The sequence below is a fragment of the Pristiophorus japonicus genome, chromosome 7, assembly GCF_044704955.1.
Source record: "Pristiophorus japonicus isolate sPriJap1 chromosome 7, sPriJap1.hap1, whole genome shotgun sequence".
NCBI classification, from domain to species: Eukaryota; Metazoa; Chordata; class Chondrichthyes; family Pristiophoridae; genus Pristiophorus; species Pristiophorus japonicus.
In genome coordinates this window covers 168,477,314-168,497,186 of record NC_091983.1, presented here as the reverse complement: position 1 = coordinate 168,497,186, position 19,873 = coordinate 168,477,314, and the positions used below count along the sequence as shown (strand labels likewise).

At 42.5% G+C, this 19,873-nt stretch overlaps 1 protein-coding gene across 3 annotated transcripts in view; it reads right to left on the bottom strand.

Moving 5' to 3' along the window:
* The window catches only part of rngtt (RNA guanylyltransferase and 5'-phosphatase), a 522,369-nt gene that overhangs the window by 343,611 nt on the left and 158,885 nt on the right, over positions 1 to 19,873 (bottom strand). For all 3 annotated transcript variants that reach the window (XM_070885554.1, XM_070885552.1, XM_070885555.1), the window contains exon 11: positions 6,817 to 6,981. In XM_070885554.1, the coding sequence (XP_070741655.1) occupies positions 6,817 to 6,981 (165 nt within the window). The remainder of the gene's footprint in view (positions 1 to 6,816; positions 6,982 to 19,873) is intronic.

Sequence of the window (19,873 nt, the reverse complement as noted above, 5' to 3'; positions counted from 1 at the left end):
GAGTGATAAGGTTGTAAAGGAGTCTATGATCAGATCAACCATGATCTTATTGAATGGCAGAGCAGACTCGATGGGCCAAATGGCCTACTCCTGCTCCTAGTTCTTATGTTCTTATGTTCTAGTTCTACCAACTGAGCTGAGTAGACACGGAATAATCATTATTCAGCTAAACGTATGGATACTTTTCACTAGTTAGTTACAGAGACTGAACTGGATGAGTCAGGGATGCATATTTTTAAAAGGTGTTATTTATCCATATGGTGGAAGTGAGGAGCATTTGTAGAAATTTCCTGAAAACAAATGGAGCACAACGCCAAAGACCCACAATAAAGTGAGAGAAAAATACATCAAAAATGCTTTAGTCCCTGACAAAATGTAATACAAGAGGCATATAAATCAATTACATTGATCTCTTTTTAGGTAGCAAACCTTTCCCACAAGAAGTGTAAAGGCTGACTCGGTTCAAATAAATTGAAATCCTAATACAAGCTGGCTAGGACAACTTTATTTAATTTGTCTCAACTAAAATTTTCTTATGCATTTCCAAATCACACAATTTATCTCAAATTCCTGGATGTTTTCTGTAGCACACATCATCCAGGGAACACCATGGTAGAGTTCATTTTTACTCTAATAATAAGAGTACACAAATGATTATGAAATAACTTTGCACAGATTATGAGTATTTGGACAGAATAGTCTTTTACACCCAGAGTAGGAAAGATCTGCTTTAAAAGTTAATTTGAATATGTTATTTCAGTAGATATTTAAATAATTAAAATAGTCAAGTATCAAGTTGTACTTTTGTCTCTATTTGTGCTGGTAATGCAACAAGAAAGCTTGAAATAATTGTTAATTTAAACATTACAGAGTAACACTTTACAAAAAAAAATAGAAAATGTGTGACTTGACAGGAATTGGCTTAAAAGAGCAGTACTGTTTGCATATTTACACATCCACATCCCTTCTAAGAGCTATTTTTTTTTTTTACTATACTTTTAGGATAGCACATACTCATTTTTTTCTCACTAAACTATGCACAATATGAAAATGGAAATCATACTGCATTGAATGGACAAAAATACATCGGCATGAAGCACTTGAACCAGTATAAATCTGACCGAAGGAGAAATACTTTCTTCCTCCCCTCTGAAAGCTGACATTTTCACTTCTAAAAGTACTTATAAATTGATTTGAAGGTTAATGGCACAAACCACTAACATAGTGGCTGCACTGCTAAATATAATCAATCCCAATAGTCAGTTCACATTGATGGTGCATCCAGTCAGGGAACATTGTATCAATTCACTAAATATATTCAAAAAGGGGTCAGATGTAGTCCTTAAAACTAGGGGGATCAAGGGGTATGGCGAGAAAGCAAGAATGGAGTACTGAAGTTGCATGTTCAGCCATGAACTCATTGAATGGCGGTGCAGGCTCGAAGGGCTGAATGGCCTACTCCTGCACCTATTTTCTATGTTTCTCTGTTTCTATACCATACCTATTCATAATTCAAGGTATCTAAAAGATTTGTAATGAAAGTAGACCCTCTTTTTCTAAAAGATGAATAGTAATATCTTTTCAAGCTAAAATATTTCCAATATTTTTAATGTTGCATTGTACAACTGCTTGATATTTCTCAAATGTCAAAATTAATTAAAAGTCCATTGCACAAACTACATCCTCGTTTTTAAATGATCTGTAAACATGGAAATTCAATGTATGTGTCATTATGAATCTTATGCCAGCTGGTATCAAGATCACTTTCACCTCAATTTGACATGTATATTGGATTTTATAGCACTAAAGGGCCCAAGTTTGCCCAGGAGTTGCTCCGTTTTGTTTTAGAGCAACTAGATTTTTTTTGGAATATCTTAAAAATCGCAATTCTGCCCATTTAATTTGCTCCAGTGTAAGTGAGTTAGTTCGGTTTTTTTTGTTTTTTTTTCCAAAAGGGGGCATTACCAGCCACTTACGCCTGTTTTGGCCATTTAAGCAAGTTTAGACAGCTAAAAGTTACTCCAACTAACTTAGGCCAGCGTATGTGACCACTTATGGCCGCACAGAAAAACCTTGTAGTGAGCTACGAAATCAGCGCAGGTAAGTACATTTAAAGCACCAAAAACAAATAAAAAATACAAGGAAGCTGAGAGAACCTGCACCTCGCACCAAGACTTACAAAGCACTAAACAACTAGATTAAAAATGGATTGGTAAACTAGCAAATACATTATAGCAAGTCCTGTAAATAAGAGTTTCAGCCAAACTATTTTACAGAATTCCTTTTGAAAGAAGAGTAAACTTGAATGTAAATCAAACAAGAATTTAGGACCACATAATCAATCAATCAAAAAAAAATAAACAAACAAACAAAAATAGAAGTCCTACCTTCAGTAAAGCTTTACTGCAGAAAAACACGAGCAGCTGGGTACTGTTGCACAGAGTCGATACCAACTCCTGCCCAGCTGCCAGCCAAATGGACAGTCCGGCTGGTGGGTGGGAGGGCCCAATCAGCTGCAGGAGACTGCAGCCTGGGACCCTTTGGTGTCGTCTCCAGTACTGGGAAGGGAGCATCAGCCCTGGTCGCCGATTAGAAAGGCTGGGGGGATGTCATCGATTAGGAGACCTGGGAGGGGGGGGGGGGGGGGGGGGGGGAAGCTACCAGCTGGACGGGGAGGCAGGGAGGCCTGTGAGCGGGCGGAGTGGGGCAGGGCCTCCACGTCCCTGGCCATGCCGGGTTCTTTGACCAATTTTGGCGTCCGACGTACCTCCCCTGGCTGTCGGGTGGGTAGGCCTGCGGCTCCAGGCCACAGCTGGCGTCCACTATCGGGAGGGGAGCGGACATCGGGAAGGGTTGGGGGAGGCATGTCCGATCATAGGAGGAGTCGGTTGATTACAGGGTCTGATCACGGGTGGTTTACAGGTCGCACTTCTGCTCCTCCTAATCCACAAGCAGTGCTGGAAAGACACTTAACCTGTTTCATCCAGCCGACCTCATCTTCCTTCAGCAGCCGGGTTTCCCAGGTCAACATGTGCGTGGCTGGATAAGGCAGCGGGCCGCCGATGAGGGAGCACATTCGGTCAGGGCTAGGGGTGGCATGCTTCGGGCCCCTCCCATACAGCCTGCAGAAATTGTGGGGGCAAGGAGCTACTGCACATGCGTGCATACTCTAGCACGCATGTGCAGAGGTCCCAGCACTGTTTTCAGCGCCGGGACCTGGCTCCGCCCGTATTGCTTGTGCTGCGCCACGCCAAGGGCCTGCAACGTTCCAGCAGCGGGGAGAATACCGAGCAAAGTTTTAGGCGCGGTTTTTCTTCTACAAAGTCGACGCACCTCACGGAGGTGCGCCATTCTAAGCTGGGGGGCAGGGGGGGCAAACTTGGGCCCATAGTACCTAGGAGGGGACAATACGCAAGCAAATCTCAGATTCAGTAGCCTACAAACATAGTCAAAATTCTTAATACACACTTTTAAAAAAAGTCATATCCAATTTATTGATTTCGTTTAAGTTATATTCAATTTATATTCAATTTTGGCAATTTAGTTACTTCAGCTCAGAGGCAGGGTGTTCCTTTGCTCGACTTCCAGCGAGCACTCAACTTTTTACAAATGAGTAATTCAGAATACAAGAAAACTTTACTGGAATTTAATACTATCTACAAATTAAGGTGGTCATTCAACTTGTGGGAAAGCACTCCTAAATTCAAGAATTTCTCAAGTGCTGGGACTTTCAGATTTCTGTTCATGCTTTTTAACTGAAACATATTGACATTTTTAGCAGTCTCTATTGAAATTATAATTACAAAGCTTGTGTCCATAAATTGCTTGATTTTATATAAAATTCTCTGTTGAAATCTCTGCTGTGGCTACCCTGATGCTGAAGTATGCAAAACTGGTGTACCAATAGATACAATCATGTTGACACACATACCATAAATGTCAAACACATCTATTGTAACTGCGACCGTGGCTGTTGTCCTCGTTTACTCCAAGACCTCTCCATCGTTTTGAACATTAATCGCCCACTCAATTCTCCTTCATCTCTCCTCCACTTTGCCACCATTCTTGCATGATTCTACTCCTACCCGCCCCAGTGTAGCCGACAAATCCCATGTAATATCTTCCGTTCCCATGCCCGCAGTCACCTTACGAATGTCCAAGGTTCCATTTCTGGCCCCCTTCTATTCCTTGTCGACATGCTGCCCCTCAATGGCATTATCTCTAGTCAGCAAACTTATGGAAACTGACAACATCCAACTCTACTATCCTCAAGTCCACAACTGCTATTGTGCTGGAGCTGCTGAGCACTGCTCGGCAGCGCAGCTTAAAAGGAACATTGTTAAATAGAAGAAAGTCCGAGACAATGACAAGACCAAAGCCATCCTGTTCATCTCTCTCCAGAATTCCATACCAGAGTCCGACCCCCCAAACAATTCCATCTCCTTCCATGCTGCATGTCAAATTGAACACATCAGTGTGCTACCTCTATGCCCTGTTTGACCATGAGCTGAGCTTTGTCATCAAGACTGCCTATTTCCACCTTCATAACATTGCTCACCTCCACCTTTAACAAACCAGCTATTGCTGAAACCCTCACCTATACCTTTGTGAAGTCCAGACGCAGAGGGTGAAATCCAATTTGGTGGGGGGGGGGGGGGGGGGGGGTGGTAGTACAAAACGGCAGATAGCGAGTCGCCAGTGTATTTTACGCTACGCCCAATTTTATCTTCCATTGGATCCAATAATCTCATCAGTCTTTTGTGCTCGACCCTACGTAAACTCTCAACTAGTTCAAAGTTCTGCATCTCATCTGTCACCCAGTTCTGTTCATCTATTACCCCTACCCTACCCAACATCAAATGCCTCACTGTCCCCAAAGTAATGATTTCAATATTCTGCTCACAAATCTCGTTACGGCCTCACCGAACCCCGAATCAGACCTGGCTCAGTTGGGAGCTTCTGAGCCAAAAGTTTGAGTTCAAGTCCCACTCCACAGTCATGAGCACAGTACTGAGGGAGTGCTGCACCATTGGAGGTGTCGACTTTCAGATGTGACATTGAACCCTCTCAAGTGGGCATAAAAGATCCCACGCAATATTTCAAAAAAGAACAGGGGAGTTCTCCCGTTGGCCAATATTTATCCCTCAACTAAAAGCAGATTATCTGGCCATGATCACATTGCTGTTTGTGGAACCTTCCTGTGTGGAAATTAACTGCCATGTTTCTTACATTACAACAGTGATTATACTTCAAATGTACTTCAATAGCTGCAAAGCTCTTTGACACATCCTGAGGTTGTGAAAGGGGCAATTTAACTGCAAGTCTTTCTCAGGAACTTGAGCACAGAAACCTAGGCTGACACTCCAGTGCAGTGCTGAGGGAGAGCTGCACTGTCGGAGGTGCCGTCTTTTGGATGAGACATTAAACCGAGGTTCCGTCTGCTCTTGAGTGGACGTAAAAGATCCCATGACACTTTTTCGAAGAAGAGCAGGAGTTATATCTCCGGTGTCCTGGTCAATACTTTTCCCTCAATCAACTTAACAAAAAAAATTATCTGGTCATTATCACATTGCTGTTTGTGGGAGCTTGCTTGTGTGCAAATTGGCTGCCCGGATCCTACATTACACCAGTGACTACACTCCAAATGTACTTAATTGGCTGTAATATGTTTTGCGATGTCCGGTGGTCATGAAAGGCACCAAATAAATCCAAGTCTTTCTTTTACGTTACTTCAGCAGTCTCCTCCAGTCTGGCTTATTTTTTATGCCCACCTCTGCCCTTCTACAGCCACCCCCCCGCCACAAACAATCCTGCACAACGTCTGATCTAACCCACCTTTTTTGAAAAGCAGCTTCAGACTTGATGCTAAGACTTGAGTCCTATACAAATACAAGTTGTTATTATAATAGTGTAGCAACAACTTGCCTTATTAACACAATGTTAAAGAAAATCATTTCCAAACTGTATTTCCAGAATCCATTCCATTTCTTTTCTTAGTTATGTTTTTAAATTCTATGTAGTCGGTCATCAATTGTAAAAGCACCATGTAGAGTCAGATATAAGGAAGGACAATTATCACAGCTGGATACCAAGTTTATCGAAGTTCTGCTTCATCTTTATTTGAGGTACCAGCTTTATACCACTTACTTCAGGAAATACTTGCCACTGTAACAAAGTGGCACCAAATTACATTTGATGGATTTTCTGGAGATAAACACATTTATAAAAATCACTTTTCCAGTTGAAAATCTACTTCAAGTGTCATAAATGGAACATCATGCTTAGCCATGATATAGTTGCTTCTGAAACAATCTTAACACACTCATGACTTTATCCCTTGAGTTATTCAAAGAGGTTAATTTGTGAAGATCTTTATCATATGTAGTGGCATAGCACTTTTCAGTGCCAATATGTAGTACAAAGAAGTGGTACAATAGCTGGTCAATCCCCACCATGTTCCTCACATGGAAAGCTGCCAAACCAAGGTGTTGTCACAAGGGAAGAAAAAGACATCAACAGTTTCTCTGGTACAAGACCAGACAAGTGACCTATTTGGTTTAACAGGAGTTTACGAGCAGTTCATTGTTGGACAGATAGGACCATTGTCAGTGGAGAGAAAGGATTTCACACCCTAAAATGAAAATAGTTACAAGATGCAAAATTATTTGCAGTCCAACAATGCCCATACATGAAGTACTTCAGCTTTGTCATATGGGATGAAAATGCTGTCCTGAGTCAAACTATGTATCTTATTTGAACTATCAAAGATGGATAAAGAGAAACATCAAGCATCATTTGATGCTGATAATTATTCACCTTTCTTGCAGCATGGATGTCAAAGAATGGCTTGTTTCGGACACTAAATGGTTCCCTTGTTTTGTCAATCTGCCCACTCTTCATTTTTTCATGCCGTGGTTGTATTATCTCCTTCTCAATACAGCTCAATCGAACATTAAAATCACATTCACCAACTGGCTTCCCCTACAAGAAAAGCAAAATAAAAAAATTAGTACAAGTAACATACCTCTGTTTTCTCAAAAAGGCAAATTTGGATTTTAAACACTTCTATTTGTAGGTCATATCATGAAATTGGAACATTGAAACAGCGTAGGCCTTGAGCTTGCTCTGTCATTCAATCCGATTATGTACCTCAACCCCATCTTACCAGCCTTTGATCCTTATCCCATGATACACTTAATGAACAAAAATATATTAATCTCAGTCTTGAACTTTCATTTGGGGAGAGGGAGACTCGAGAATTTTGGATGACTGCAACTCCAACAACACTCAAGAAGCTCAACACCATCCAGGACAAAGCAGCCTGCTTGATTGGCACCCCATCCACAACTTAAACATTCACTCTCTCCACCACCGACGCAAAGTTTCTGCAGTGTACACCATCTACAAGATGCACTGCTGCAACTCGCCAAGGCTTTTTCAGCAGCACCTCTCAAACCCACGACCTCTGCCGCCTAGAAGGACAAGGGCAGCAGGCGCATGGGAACAACATCACCTCCAATATCATCCTGACTTGGAAATGTATCGCCGTTCCTTCATCGATGCTGGGCCAAAATCCTGGAACTCCCTCCCCAACAGCACTGTGGGAGTACCATCACCACAAGGACTACAGCACCTCCACCTCCTGCTCAAGGACAATTTGGGATAGGTAATTTGCCAGCAATGCCACATCCCAGGAACAAATTTTTAAAAAGGGATCGGGGAAAGGAAGCATGAAAGGCAGGGTGATTGGGACTCATGTGATGGCGAAGGTTAAAAAAAGGGGTACTGGGGTGGCTGTGGGGCCCAGCCTTTCCGGCAGAGCCAGGAGTAGCAGCAGCAACCGAGTGGGATCGGCGCCAGGAGAGAAGCAGCCAGTAAATGGGGGAGTGAAACGCGGGGAAACGAGTGAACAAAGAACATTTGATTCTACAGGCAGGTTAATAGGGACCAAAGGGAGGGAGCCCAAGAATTCTCACTGGAAAAACCAAGGGGGGAAGAGAGAAGAAATGTTCCTGAATTGAGAGCTATTCATAGAAGCATAGAAATCTACGGCACAGATAGAGGTCCTTCGACCGAGCTTTCCAGCCGAATCCCACTTTCCAGCTCTTGGTCCGTAGTCTTGTAGGTTACGGCACTTCAAGTCCACATCAAAGTGCTTTTCAAATGTGATGAGGGTTTCTGTCTCTACCACTCTTTCAGGCAGCGAGTCCAGATCCCCGGCACCCACTGGGTGAAAAAAGTTCTCAACTCCCCTTAATTCTTCTAACAATTACTTTAAAGTCATGCCCCCTGGTTATTGACCTCTCTGATCGTGAAAATAAGTCCTTCCTATCCATTCTATGTTGACCCCTCCTAATTTTATACACCTCAATTAAGTCTCCCCTCAGCTTCCTCTGTTCAAAAGAAAACAACCCCAGCCTATCTAATCTTTCGTCGCAGCTAAACTTCTCCAGTCCTGGCAACATCCTCTTAAATCTCCTCTGTACCCTCTCTAGTGAAATCACATCTTTCCTGTAATGTGGTGACCAGAACTGCACGCAGTACTCTAGCTGTGGCCTAACTAGTGTTTTATACAGTTCAAGCATAATCTCCCTGCTCTTATAGTCCATGCCTCAGCTAATAAAGGAAAGTATCCCATAAGCCTTGTTAACCACCTCATCTACCTGTCCTGCGACCTTCATGGAACTGCGGACATGCACTCCAAGGTCCTCTGTTCCTCTACATCTCTCAGTATCCTACCATTTATTGTGTATTCCCTTGCCTTATTAGCCCTCTCCAAATGCATTACCTCACACTTTTCCAGATTGAATTCCATTTGCCACTTTTCTGCCCACCTGACTAGTCCATTGATATCTTCCTACAGCTTTTTTTCTCACCATCAACCACATGCCAATTTTTGTATCATCTGCAAACTTCTGAATCGTGCTCCCGACATTGAAGTATTCCACAAAAAGCAAGGGACTTAGTGCAGAGCCCTGCAGAACCCCACTGGAAACAGCTTTCCAGTCACAGAAACATCCGTCAACCATTATCCTTTGCTTCCTGCCACTGAGCCAATTTTGAATCCAACTTGTCACTTTCCCTTGGATCCCATTGGCTTTTACTTTTCTGACCAGTCTGCCAAGTGGGACATTGTCAAAAGCCTTGCTAAAATCCATGGAGACTACATCAAATTCACTACCCTCATCAACCCTCCTTGTTATCTCCTCAAAACATTCAATCAAGTTAGTCAGACAAGACCTTCCCTTAACAAATCCATGCTGACTGTCCTCGATTAATCCACGCCTTTCTAAATGACGATTATTATGTCCCTCAGAATCTTTCCAACAATATGCTCACCAGAGGTTAGGCTGACTGGCCTGTAATTACTCGGTCTATCCCTTTCTCCCTTTTTAAACAACGGTACAACATTAGCAGTCCTCCAGCACCACACCTGTAGCCAGAAAGGACTGAAAAATGGTCAAAGCCTCTACTATTTCCTCCCTTGCTTCTCTCAACAGCCTGGGATACATTTCATCTGGGCCTGACGATTTATCTACTTTCAAAGATGCTAAATCCCTTAATACTGCCTCTCACATTTCACATTCCTCCTCAACTACAGTTCTACATCGTCCCTCAATTTTGTGAAGACAGGTGCAACGTGTTCGTTAAGAACCATACCCATGTCTTCTGCCTCCACACACAAGTTTCCTTTTTGGTCTCCAATAGGCCCTACTCTTTCTTTAGTTATCCTCTTGCGCTTTATGTATTTATAAAACATCTATTAAACCACGGGATGCTTCACCACAAGTGGCTACTGATGTACAGACTAAAATATAATTTACAATGGAATTAAATAAGTATTTGAAAAGGAGGAATACAAAAGGATCTAGGGGAATGGGGCTACATGAGAGAATGTCAGCACCAGCAGAGTGGGCTGAATGGCCTTCGCCTGCCCTGCAATTTCTGCCATTCTATGAAAACTCCTTTATTGAGTCTGAGCGCAGGGAGTGATTTAGAAATGTTGGTGCCGAGTTGAGTTGAGGATGATGTGCTGTGTCAGAAGTGCCACAAGCCCTGCCCTTTGTGCGATCTCTCTGTTTGGTTCAGCTCTGTCTGTACCGGCCGGCTTTGACATGTGAAATCCAAGTACAGATCGGCTTTGACTGAGGCTCCCAGTTCAGAGTTGTCACCTTCACACTGAACTAGAGTCAAACAATTGGGGAGCATGACCATACCTTGTGCAGTGCAGTGGGATTCTGGTTGTAGTTACAGGATGAATATCAGCGGGTTATAGGATTACTACTAGTTACAGGTAAGATATTAGGGCACTACACCTATTAATTGCATCAGTCACTTACTATATTACTGTTGGCTATGAGGGAAACCTGTGTGTTAAAAGTATTATGATTAGTTACTATTAGTTACTGGTGGCATCAAAGATCTGCAAAGTACTTCTCCACCATCTTTGGTTTCCACTCTTCCTGCCCCCAGTTTCTCTTCTTTGCCTGCTCGCTGTGACCTCCTGGTTGTGGGAACTTCACGCACACCAACTGCTGATGTGAAACCACGAGCAAAGGTACTTAACTACAGGGACCCAACCTCTAGAAGGTAAATGCAGTAACATTTGCAGAAGTCACATGGTCAGGCTTCCATGATTGCCTCCAACCAGAGTTGGCAACCTACTGCGACAAAATCTGACTGATAAGTCTCCATTTTGTCTTGAATTAAAATAAAATTCAAAAAGGAAACCCTGCCCGGCAGAGAGGCGGCTATGGCTATTAACAAGGATATTTTGACAGGAAGATTACAAATTTGATGAAATTCTATCCTTCATTCATTCCCTCCCCCACTTCATATTAAAAAAAGTAGTCTCCAAAGGCAACTTTGCCCATGTTGTAGGGGTTACCAATGCCCCCCAAAATCTATCCAGCAAACAAACTGTCTGGGTGCTGGTAGCAATTTGTGAGAACTAAAAATATCACCTTCATGAAAAAGAGATATTAGTAAACATTGTGAAAAATGTTGAAAGTACATTTGATAAAGATAAGTGTTGCCATTTATGATCCTTATACATAGGTTTTAAACAGCCTGATACAAAAAAAAAATCAGCTTCATTGTAATTCAACCCTGAGGAAGTCTGATATTTTAGGTTGGATGACCCTGATTTCCACTCAACTGACATCTGCCACAGGCTCAATAAGTACTTGTATTCACACAACAGAGCTCAAGATCCTCTTGTTACAGGAAACAAATCAGAAGCAGATGTTAATCCCCAGGACCACTGACGCATTTGGAGCTATCTACTGACCGAGCTGGAGGCTGATGCCAGCTGAGTGTGAAACCAGGGCTCTATCCCATCCAAAATGAAAGGCTGCCTCAGGGAGGGTAATACAATGACAAAATGTGCGGTTTCTCATAATGGGTTATTTTTTTTTAAATCTGTAAGTGTGAGAGAAATAGAGGTGGGTGGGAGGGAAGCGCAATGCATAGATTAAAGTTCTACATTTGGTTCTTTCATTTCCCATGCTCTAACCAGACGTAATGTTTAAATTATTCACGTGAATCATACTGCTACAGTTCTGACTCAGAAATGACTTCCTGCTATAAATTATGGTGCTATGCTAGATATTTTCTTGGATTCAGCAACAACAGCATCTCCTACAATGAGTTTACCTTCACTGCCCAATGTCCAATCATATAATAGTGTGACCTGGGAACTGCAACAATGCAATCCCTCTTTCTGTGTACTGGATACTGTAATCTCACGCAGGCTCCCACATGTTCTTCTCATATCTTCCAGAAGGCAGTTGGTAAATACTCAAAAACAAGGCTAATTTTGAACCAAGAAACTGGTTTATCTTACATGAATGATAAAAAATACTTTTCCATGAATCTCAATTTATTTCATAATACTCATTGTAATCTGTGCCTCAATGCAAGGCGTATTCATAATGAGGTGGACGAATTAACTGCGCAGGCAGCTATTAACGAATATGATATAATTGGGATTACGGAGACATACATAGCTCCAGGGTGACCAAGGCTGGGAACTCAACATCCAGGGGTATTCAACATTCAGGAAGAATAGACAGAAAGGAAAAGGAGGTGGAGTAGCGTTGCTGGTTAAAGAGGAAATTAGCACAATAGTAAGGAAGGACATTGGCTTGGATGATGTGGAATCTGTATGAGCAGAGCTGCGGAATACCAAAGGGCAGAAAACGATAGTGGGAGTTGTGTACAGACCACCAAACAGTAATAGTGAGGTAGGGGAAGGCATCAAACAGGAAATTAGGGATGCATGCAATAAAGGTACAGCAGTTATCATGGGCGACTTTAATCTACATATAGATTGGGCCATATAGATAACCAAACTGGTAGCAATATGGTGGAGGAGGATTTCCTGGACTGTATCAGGGATGATTTTCTAGACCAATATGTCGAGGAACAAACTAGAGGGCTTGCCATCCTAGACTGGGTGATGTGTAATGAGAAAGGACTAATTAACAATCTTGTTGTGCAAGGCCCCTTGGGGAAGAGTGAACATAATATGGTAGAATTCTTTATTAAGATGGAGAGTGACAAAGTTAATTCAGAGATTAGGGTCCTGAACTTAAGGAAAGGTCATTTTGATGGTATGAGACATGAATTGGCTAGATTAGACTGGCGAATGAAGAATTGACGGTGGATAGGCAATGGCAGATATTTAAATATCACATGGATGAACTTCAACAATTGTACATCCCTGGCTGGAGTAAAAATGGAATTGAATGTAATATCTCCAAGTTTGCAGATGATACTAAGTTGGGTGGTGGTATGAGCTGTGAGGAGAATGTTAAGAGGATGCAGGGTGACTTGGATAGGTTAGGTGAGTGGGCAAATTCATGACAGATGCAGTATAATGTGGATAAATGTGAGGTTATCCACTTTGGTGGCAAAAACTTGAAGGCAGAATATTATCTGAATGGCAGCAGATTAGGAAAAGGGGAGGTGCAACGAGACCTGGGTGTCATGGTACATCAGTCATTGAAAGTTGGCATACAGGTACAGCAGGCGGTGAAGAAGGCAAATGGCATGTTGGCCTTCATAGCTAGGGGATTTGAGTATAGGAGCAGGGAGGTCTTACTGCAGTTGTACAGGACCTTGATGAGGCCTCACCTGGAATAGTGTGTTCAGTTTTGGTCTCCTAATCTGAGGAAGGACGTTCTCGCTATTGAGGGGGTGCAGCGAAGGCTCACCCAACTGATTCCCGGGATGGCAGGACTGACATATGAGGAGAGACTGGATCGACTGGGCCTATTCACTGGACTTTAGAAGAATGAGAGGGGATCTCATAGAAACATATAAAATTCTGACGTGACTGGACAGGTTAGATGCAGGAAGAATAAGGGGTAAGCCATTTAGCACTGAGATGAGGAGAAACTTCTTTACTCAGAGAGTTGTTAACCTGTAGAATTCTCCACCGCAGAGAGTTGTTGATGCCAGTTCGTTAGATATATTCAAGAGGGACTTAGATATGGCCTTTATAGCTAAAGGGATCTAGGGTTATGGAGAGAAAGCAGGAAAGGGGTACTGAGGTGAATGATCAGCCATGATCTTATTGAATGGTAGTGCAGGCTCGAAGGGCCGAATGGCCTACTCCTACATCTATTTTCTATGTTTCTATGTCACTTTACCTCTGTTAATGGCTGAATTTACCTTAGACAAGCAAATCCCTTCAACTTGTTAGCTCTAACCTTAAGAGAGTTATCTTCCTTTGTGTCTGTTTGCACTCCAAATATATGCAAATGCCTTTCCTTCCAACCACACAGGACCTTCAGAGTTCAAGTCCCACTCCAGAGTTGTGCAAAACATAGAAAATAGGTGCAGGAGTAGGTAATTTGGCCCTTCAAGCCTGCATCACCATTCAATATGATCATGGCTGATCATGCAACTTCAGTACCCCATTCCTGCTTTCTCTCCATACCCCTTGATTCCTAATCTAGGATGACACTCCAGTGCCGTATTGAGGGAGTGCTGCACGGTCAGAGGAACCGTGTTTCAGATGAGATGTTAAAGTTGCCCTCTTTGGTGGACAGAACAGTTCGAATGGCACCAGTCCTCCCTTATATTTATACATCAACCAACATCACTAGAAACACAGATTTACTGGTTATTACATGGCTATTTGTGGGGCCTTGTTGTAGACAAATTGGTTGACGCATTTCCTATATTATATCAGTGATGACACTTCAAAAAGTACTTAATTGGCTGTAAAGCGCTTTGGGACATCCAGAGTTTGTGAAAGGCACTATATATAATGCAATTCTGTTTTTCTTTTAAATAGAGCAGTGGGCAGTATTCATAAAAGGCAATACTTATCAAGGAAGCATTAGAATCCAAGTTATACTTCTGGAATGTTTCCAAATATAACTCAAAACATTGGAATGCCTTTTTTCTCTCATGCTGTCCGTTTAGTCTTCACAGGAAACGCCAACTGTACAAGGTATAACAAATAAGCTGATAGAGAAAAAATGCCAAAACCTTAAATCCCCTTTTTAAGAAAGACCTTTCCTCAGATTTAGTTTGATCGGTTAATGAAATAGTATGTTCCACTTTTGTGTAGGTCTTCGTGTGTATTTTATTACATAGGTATCTAAATCACCCCAATTGACTAATTGCTCACGTAAAGCTGGTGGTGCTCAAAAATGTTCATCTTAAAAACAAATTTCAGAAAGATCGTCTAGTGAAAAGACAAATGTGCAAGCGTTTAAATGGCACTGTGAAGATTAATTTAAAATGTCACTGAGCCTGAATTTGCGGTCGGATGCCTCCAAACAGCAATAAAAGTACGCACCTACTTGATGGTCCTGGATCCATGGAGACTCGTGCTCCTGGTCCTCTACATGTAGGGCTGTGTAGAGGCCCACGTATCCCAGGGGCGCACGCAATTCGCAAGCGTCCCTAGAATCACATAGGCCAGCCCAACCAATCAAAAAAGGGATTCCCATTATGCTTAGAGATTCCATTTGCATGCGGAATCCCCATAAGCTTAATAGGAATCACCCAAAAAATAAATTTTTACAGCACTGAAATAAAAAAAATCATTACATGTTTAAAATTAATTCAAATACATTCAAAACAAAAATGGGGCCTCTGTTAAATGTCTCATCTGAAAAATAGCACCTCTAACTGTGCTGCACTCCCTCAGTACTGTACTGAAGTGTTCACCGAGTTAATGTGTTCTAATCTCTGATTCAGAATTTAGAGAGCTACTTACTGAGACGAGGCGGATACCTGGTTCATGGGCGTTTGGATTAACATCTTATTTGAAGGCTTGATTTTTCCAACAATGCCACATTCCGTCAGTACTGTACAGCCTAAAATGAATCCAGACTTCTGGTATAGGACTCGAACCCGGAGGTAAGAGTGATACAAGCTGAGCCTATCTGGCAAATATATTCATTGCAGCAAAACAAGTACATGCAAGCTAAAAATCACACCACTCCACATAAAAGCTTACTGCACAAAATAAAAGTTCACGGGGTTGGGGGTAATATATTAGCATGGATAGAGAATTGGCTAACTAACAGAAAACAGAGAGTCGGGATAAATGGTTCATTTTCGGGTTGGCAATCAGTAACTAGTGGGGTGCCGCAGAGATTAGTGCTGGGACCCCAACTATTACCAATCTATATTAACGACTTGGAAGAAGGGACCGAGAGTAACGTAGCCAAGTTTGCTGACGATACAAAGATGGGAGGAAAAGCAATGTGAGGAGGACACAAAAAATCTGCAAAAGGACATAGACAGGCTAAGTGAGTCGGCAAAAATTTGGCAGATGGAGTATAATGTTGGAAAGCGTGAGATCATGCACTTTGGCAGAAAAAAATCAAAGAGCAAGTTATTATTTAAATAGAGAAAAATTGCAAAGTGCTGCAGCACAGCGGGACCTGGGGGTACTTGTGCATGAAACACAAAAGGTTAGTATGCAGGTACAGCAAGTGATCAGGAAGGCCAATGGAATCTTGGTCTTTATTGCAAAGGGGATGGAGTATAAAAGCAGGGAAGTCTTGCTACAGTTATACAGGATATTGGTGCGGCCACACCTGGAATACTGCGTGCAGTTTTGGTTTCCATATTTACGAAAGGATATACTTGCTTTGGAGGCAGTTTATAGAAGGTTCACGAGGTTGATTCTGGAGATGAGGGGGTTGACTTATGAGAAAAGGTTGAGTAGGTTGGGTCTCTACTCAATGGAATTCAGAAGAATGAGGCGATCTTATCAAAACGTATAAGATTATGAGAGGGCTTGACAAGGTGGATGCAGAGAGGATGTTTCCACTGATATGGGAGACTAGAACAAGGCGGCATAATCTTAGAATAGGGGCCACCCATTTAATACTGAGAGGAGGAGAAATTTCTTCTGAGGGTTGTAAATCTGTGGAATTCGCTGCTTCAGAGAGCTGTGGAAGCTGGGACATTGAATACATTTAAGACAGAGATAGACAGTTTCTTAACCAATAAGGGAATAAGGGGTATGGGGAGCAGGCGGGGAAGTGGAGCTGAGTCCATGATCAAATCAGCCATGATCTTATTGAATGGCGGAGCAGGCTCGAGGGACCTATTTCTTATGTTCTTAAAGGGTGAAAAGCTTTAGTCCAGTAAAGTGATGTTCTCCCAGAACACCTTGATGGATTAAGTGTTTATATTTTCATCTCGGCAGAGTGTGTTTTTTCAGCAGCACTGACACACAACCAGTTTCATGTTCACTGTAACCTTTCAAATACCTCATCTCAATTAACAGCTTTTTGGAGGAAATTTTATATCTTGTGTTCCCCATTTCTCTCCAGCAGCAAATTGAAACTGAACTGCTGTTGATACACTTTCACATTTACTGAAGCTGCCTACCACACCAGCCTAGTCGTTATTACAGAGTAAGTAATAAACTGTCAAAAGGTCCACCTGAAAACAGCAGTGATGAAACTAGATTGCTGAAATTAAGTCGCTTCCTCCTTATGATTTAGCATCATTTAATATCAGTTTGGCTCTGTTTATACAAGGCTTTAATCTATTTAAAAACTTGCCTGATACCATCTGCCTATCACTTTTCTGTTTCATGTTTTCAGATTCATCGTTGAAGTCTCTCCGCTGTTATAGAAAGCTGATTCTTTGACTGCAGCTCCTGGCTTGAGAATCTGCCCTATGGTATTGTCATTCTGAAACTGTTATTGTTCTGTTTAATGATTAAGCTTTTTCAACCACCTTTCTGATTTGGAAAACCAGCATAGTTACATGTAAAATACTGTCAAACACACATGAGCATTTCAATGGGCCAGATTTCACTGGTGTGGGGCATCTCCCATTTGCGTCGTGAGTTAGACTTCTGCCTGCACCATTCAACTCGAATATAATTTGTGACGTAATTTGCTGGAAGTGCGAGTTGACAACAGCGCAGCGAGGGCAATGGGGCATCTGGGACCGTGGTGAACAGCAGCACCAACAGTTTATCTCCTTAACCAAATTTGATTTAAGGATTAAGAAAGAAACAAGAGGAACTGAGAAGGAATAGGGTGATTTAGAATCAAATCAGGTAGAGAGAGAAATAAAGATAGGGAAAGAAAGATTGGATTGAGAGAGAAAAAAAGAGAAAGAAAGGAAAAGTAAGAAAAAATGTAAACATTTCAAATGTAAAAAAAAAATCTCTCAATTTACAACCTGTAAGAATGAGATTCAACAGTTTAAATTGTTCTCTTTCTAGGCCAGAGAGGTTGATTGTGCTAAATACTAATGCAATGCTATAGTTAAAAGGGTACTTGCGCTGTTAGCTGACATTGTTAATGATTCTCTCTCATGTCTCTCTCTCTCCCTTAATCTGCCATCAGCACCGATCTCCTCAAAAAATCAACCGTCAACCCCATCGTTCTTGCAAACCACTGCCCCATCTCTAACCTCCCTTTCCTCTCCAAAGTCCTTGAACGTGTTGTCGCCTCCCAAATCCGTGCTAATCTTTCCCGCAACTCCATATCTGAATCCCTCCAATCAGGTTTCCATCCCTGCCACAGTACCGAAACGGCTCTCATCAAAGTCACAAATGACATCCTTTGTGACTGTAGCAAAGGCAAACTATCCCTCCTTGTCCTTCTTGACTTGTCTGCAGACTTTGACACGGTTAACCACTCTATCCTTCTCCAACACCTTTTCACCGCCGTCCAGCTGGATGAGACAGCACTCACCTGGTTCCATTCATATCTATTTAATCATAGCCAGAGAATCACCTACAATGGCTTCTCTTCCCACTCCTGCATCACTACCTCTGGTGTCGTCCAAGGATCTATCCTTGGTCCCCTCCTATTTCTCATCTACATGTTGCCCCTCAGCGACATCATCCAAAAACAAAAAGCATAAGTTTCCACATGTACACTGACGACACCCAGCTCTACCTCACCATCACTACTCTCGACTCCTCCAAGATATCAATTGTCAAACTGCTTGTCCGACATCCAGTTCTGGAGCAGCAGAAATTTTCCCCAATTAAAAATTGTGAAGACTGAAGCCATTGTTTTCGGTCCCCGCCACAAACTCCGTTCCCTAGCCACCGAATCCATCCTTCTCCCTAGCATCGGTCTGAGGCTGAACCACACTGATTTCAACCTTGGTGTCATATTTGACTCCGAAATGAGCTTCCGACCACATATCCGCGACATAACTAAAACCGCCTATATCCACCTCCACAACATCACCCGTCTCCGCCCCTGCCTCAGCTCATCAGCTACTGAAACTCTCATCTCTGCCATTGTTACCTCTAGACTTGACTATTCCAACACACACCTGGCTGGCCTCCCACATTCTACCCTACGCAAATGCGTCAGCCCGTGCCCTAACTCGCACCAAGTCCCGTTCACCCATCACCCCTGTGCTCGCTGACCGATATTGGCTCCCTGTTAAGCAACGCCTTGATTTCAAAATTCTCAACCTCGTTTTCAAATCCCTCCATGGCCTCGGCCCTCCCTATCTCTAATCTCCTCCAGCCCCAGCCTCACCCCTACTGACCCGAGATATCTGCGCTCCTCTAATTCTGTCCTCTTGAGCATCCCTGATTATAATCGCTCAACCATTGGTGGTCGTGCCTTCTGTTGCCTAGGTCCTAAGCATGCAGAAAACAAGTGCAGGCAGAAGGAGCGTGCGGCAAACCAGTCCCACCCAACCTTTCCTTCAACGACCGTCTGTCCCACCTGTGACAGAGACTGTAATTCCTGTATTGGACTGTTCAGTCACCCAAGAACTCACTTTTGGAGTGGAAGTAAGGCTTCCTCAGTTTCAAGGGACTGCCTATGATGGGGCCCTAAGCTCTGGACATCCCTCCCTAAACCTCTCCACCTCTCTTTCCTCCTTTAAGATGCTTCTCAAAACCTACCTCTTTGACCAAGCTTTTGGTCACCTGCCCTACTTTCCCCTCATGTGGCTTAGTGTTCAATTTTTTGCTTATAAATATTCCTGTGATGCGCCTTGGGACGTTTTACTACGTTAAAGGCGCTACATAAATACAAGTTATTGTTGTTAATTTTGAGCCCCAACTTACTGCGGCGAGTTAATGGCCAATTATTGCGCAAATCCAGCAAGTTTTTACAAATAACAGAGAGATTGAGGGGGAGATGCCGTCTGTCCAATGCAATTTCTGGAGATTCGCAACTCACGAAGTATCCCTTCTTCCCCTGAACTTACTGGCCGATTTGCGCATTAATAATGGCGTGCATCATGAACTTTCTGTAAATTTTCCAGGAAGATTCGCCCCAATATGGTAGACCAAAATCTCATACCAAAAATTAAAAATTTGTTATCACACCAGAAGTTTACAAATGCACTCAATCCTTCAATAAAACCCTGGGACATCAAAATATTGAAACTGTTTCCC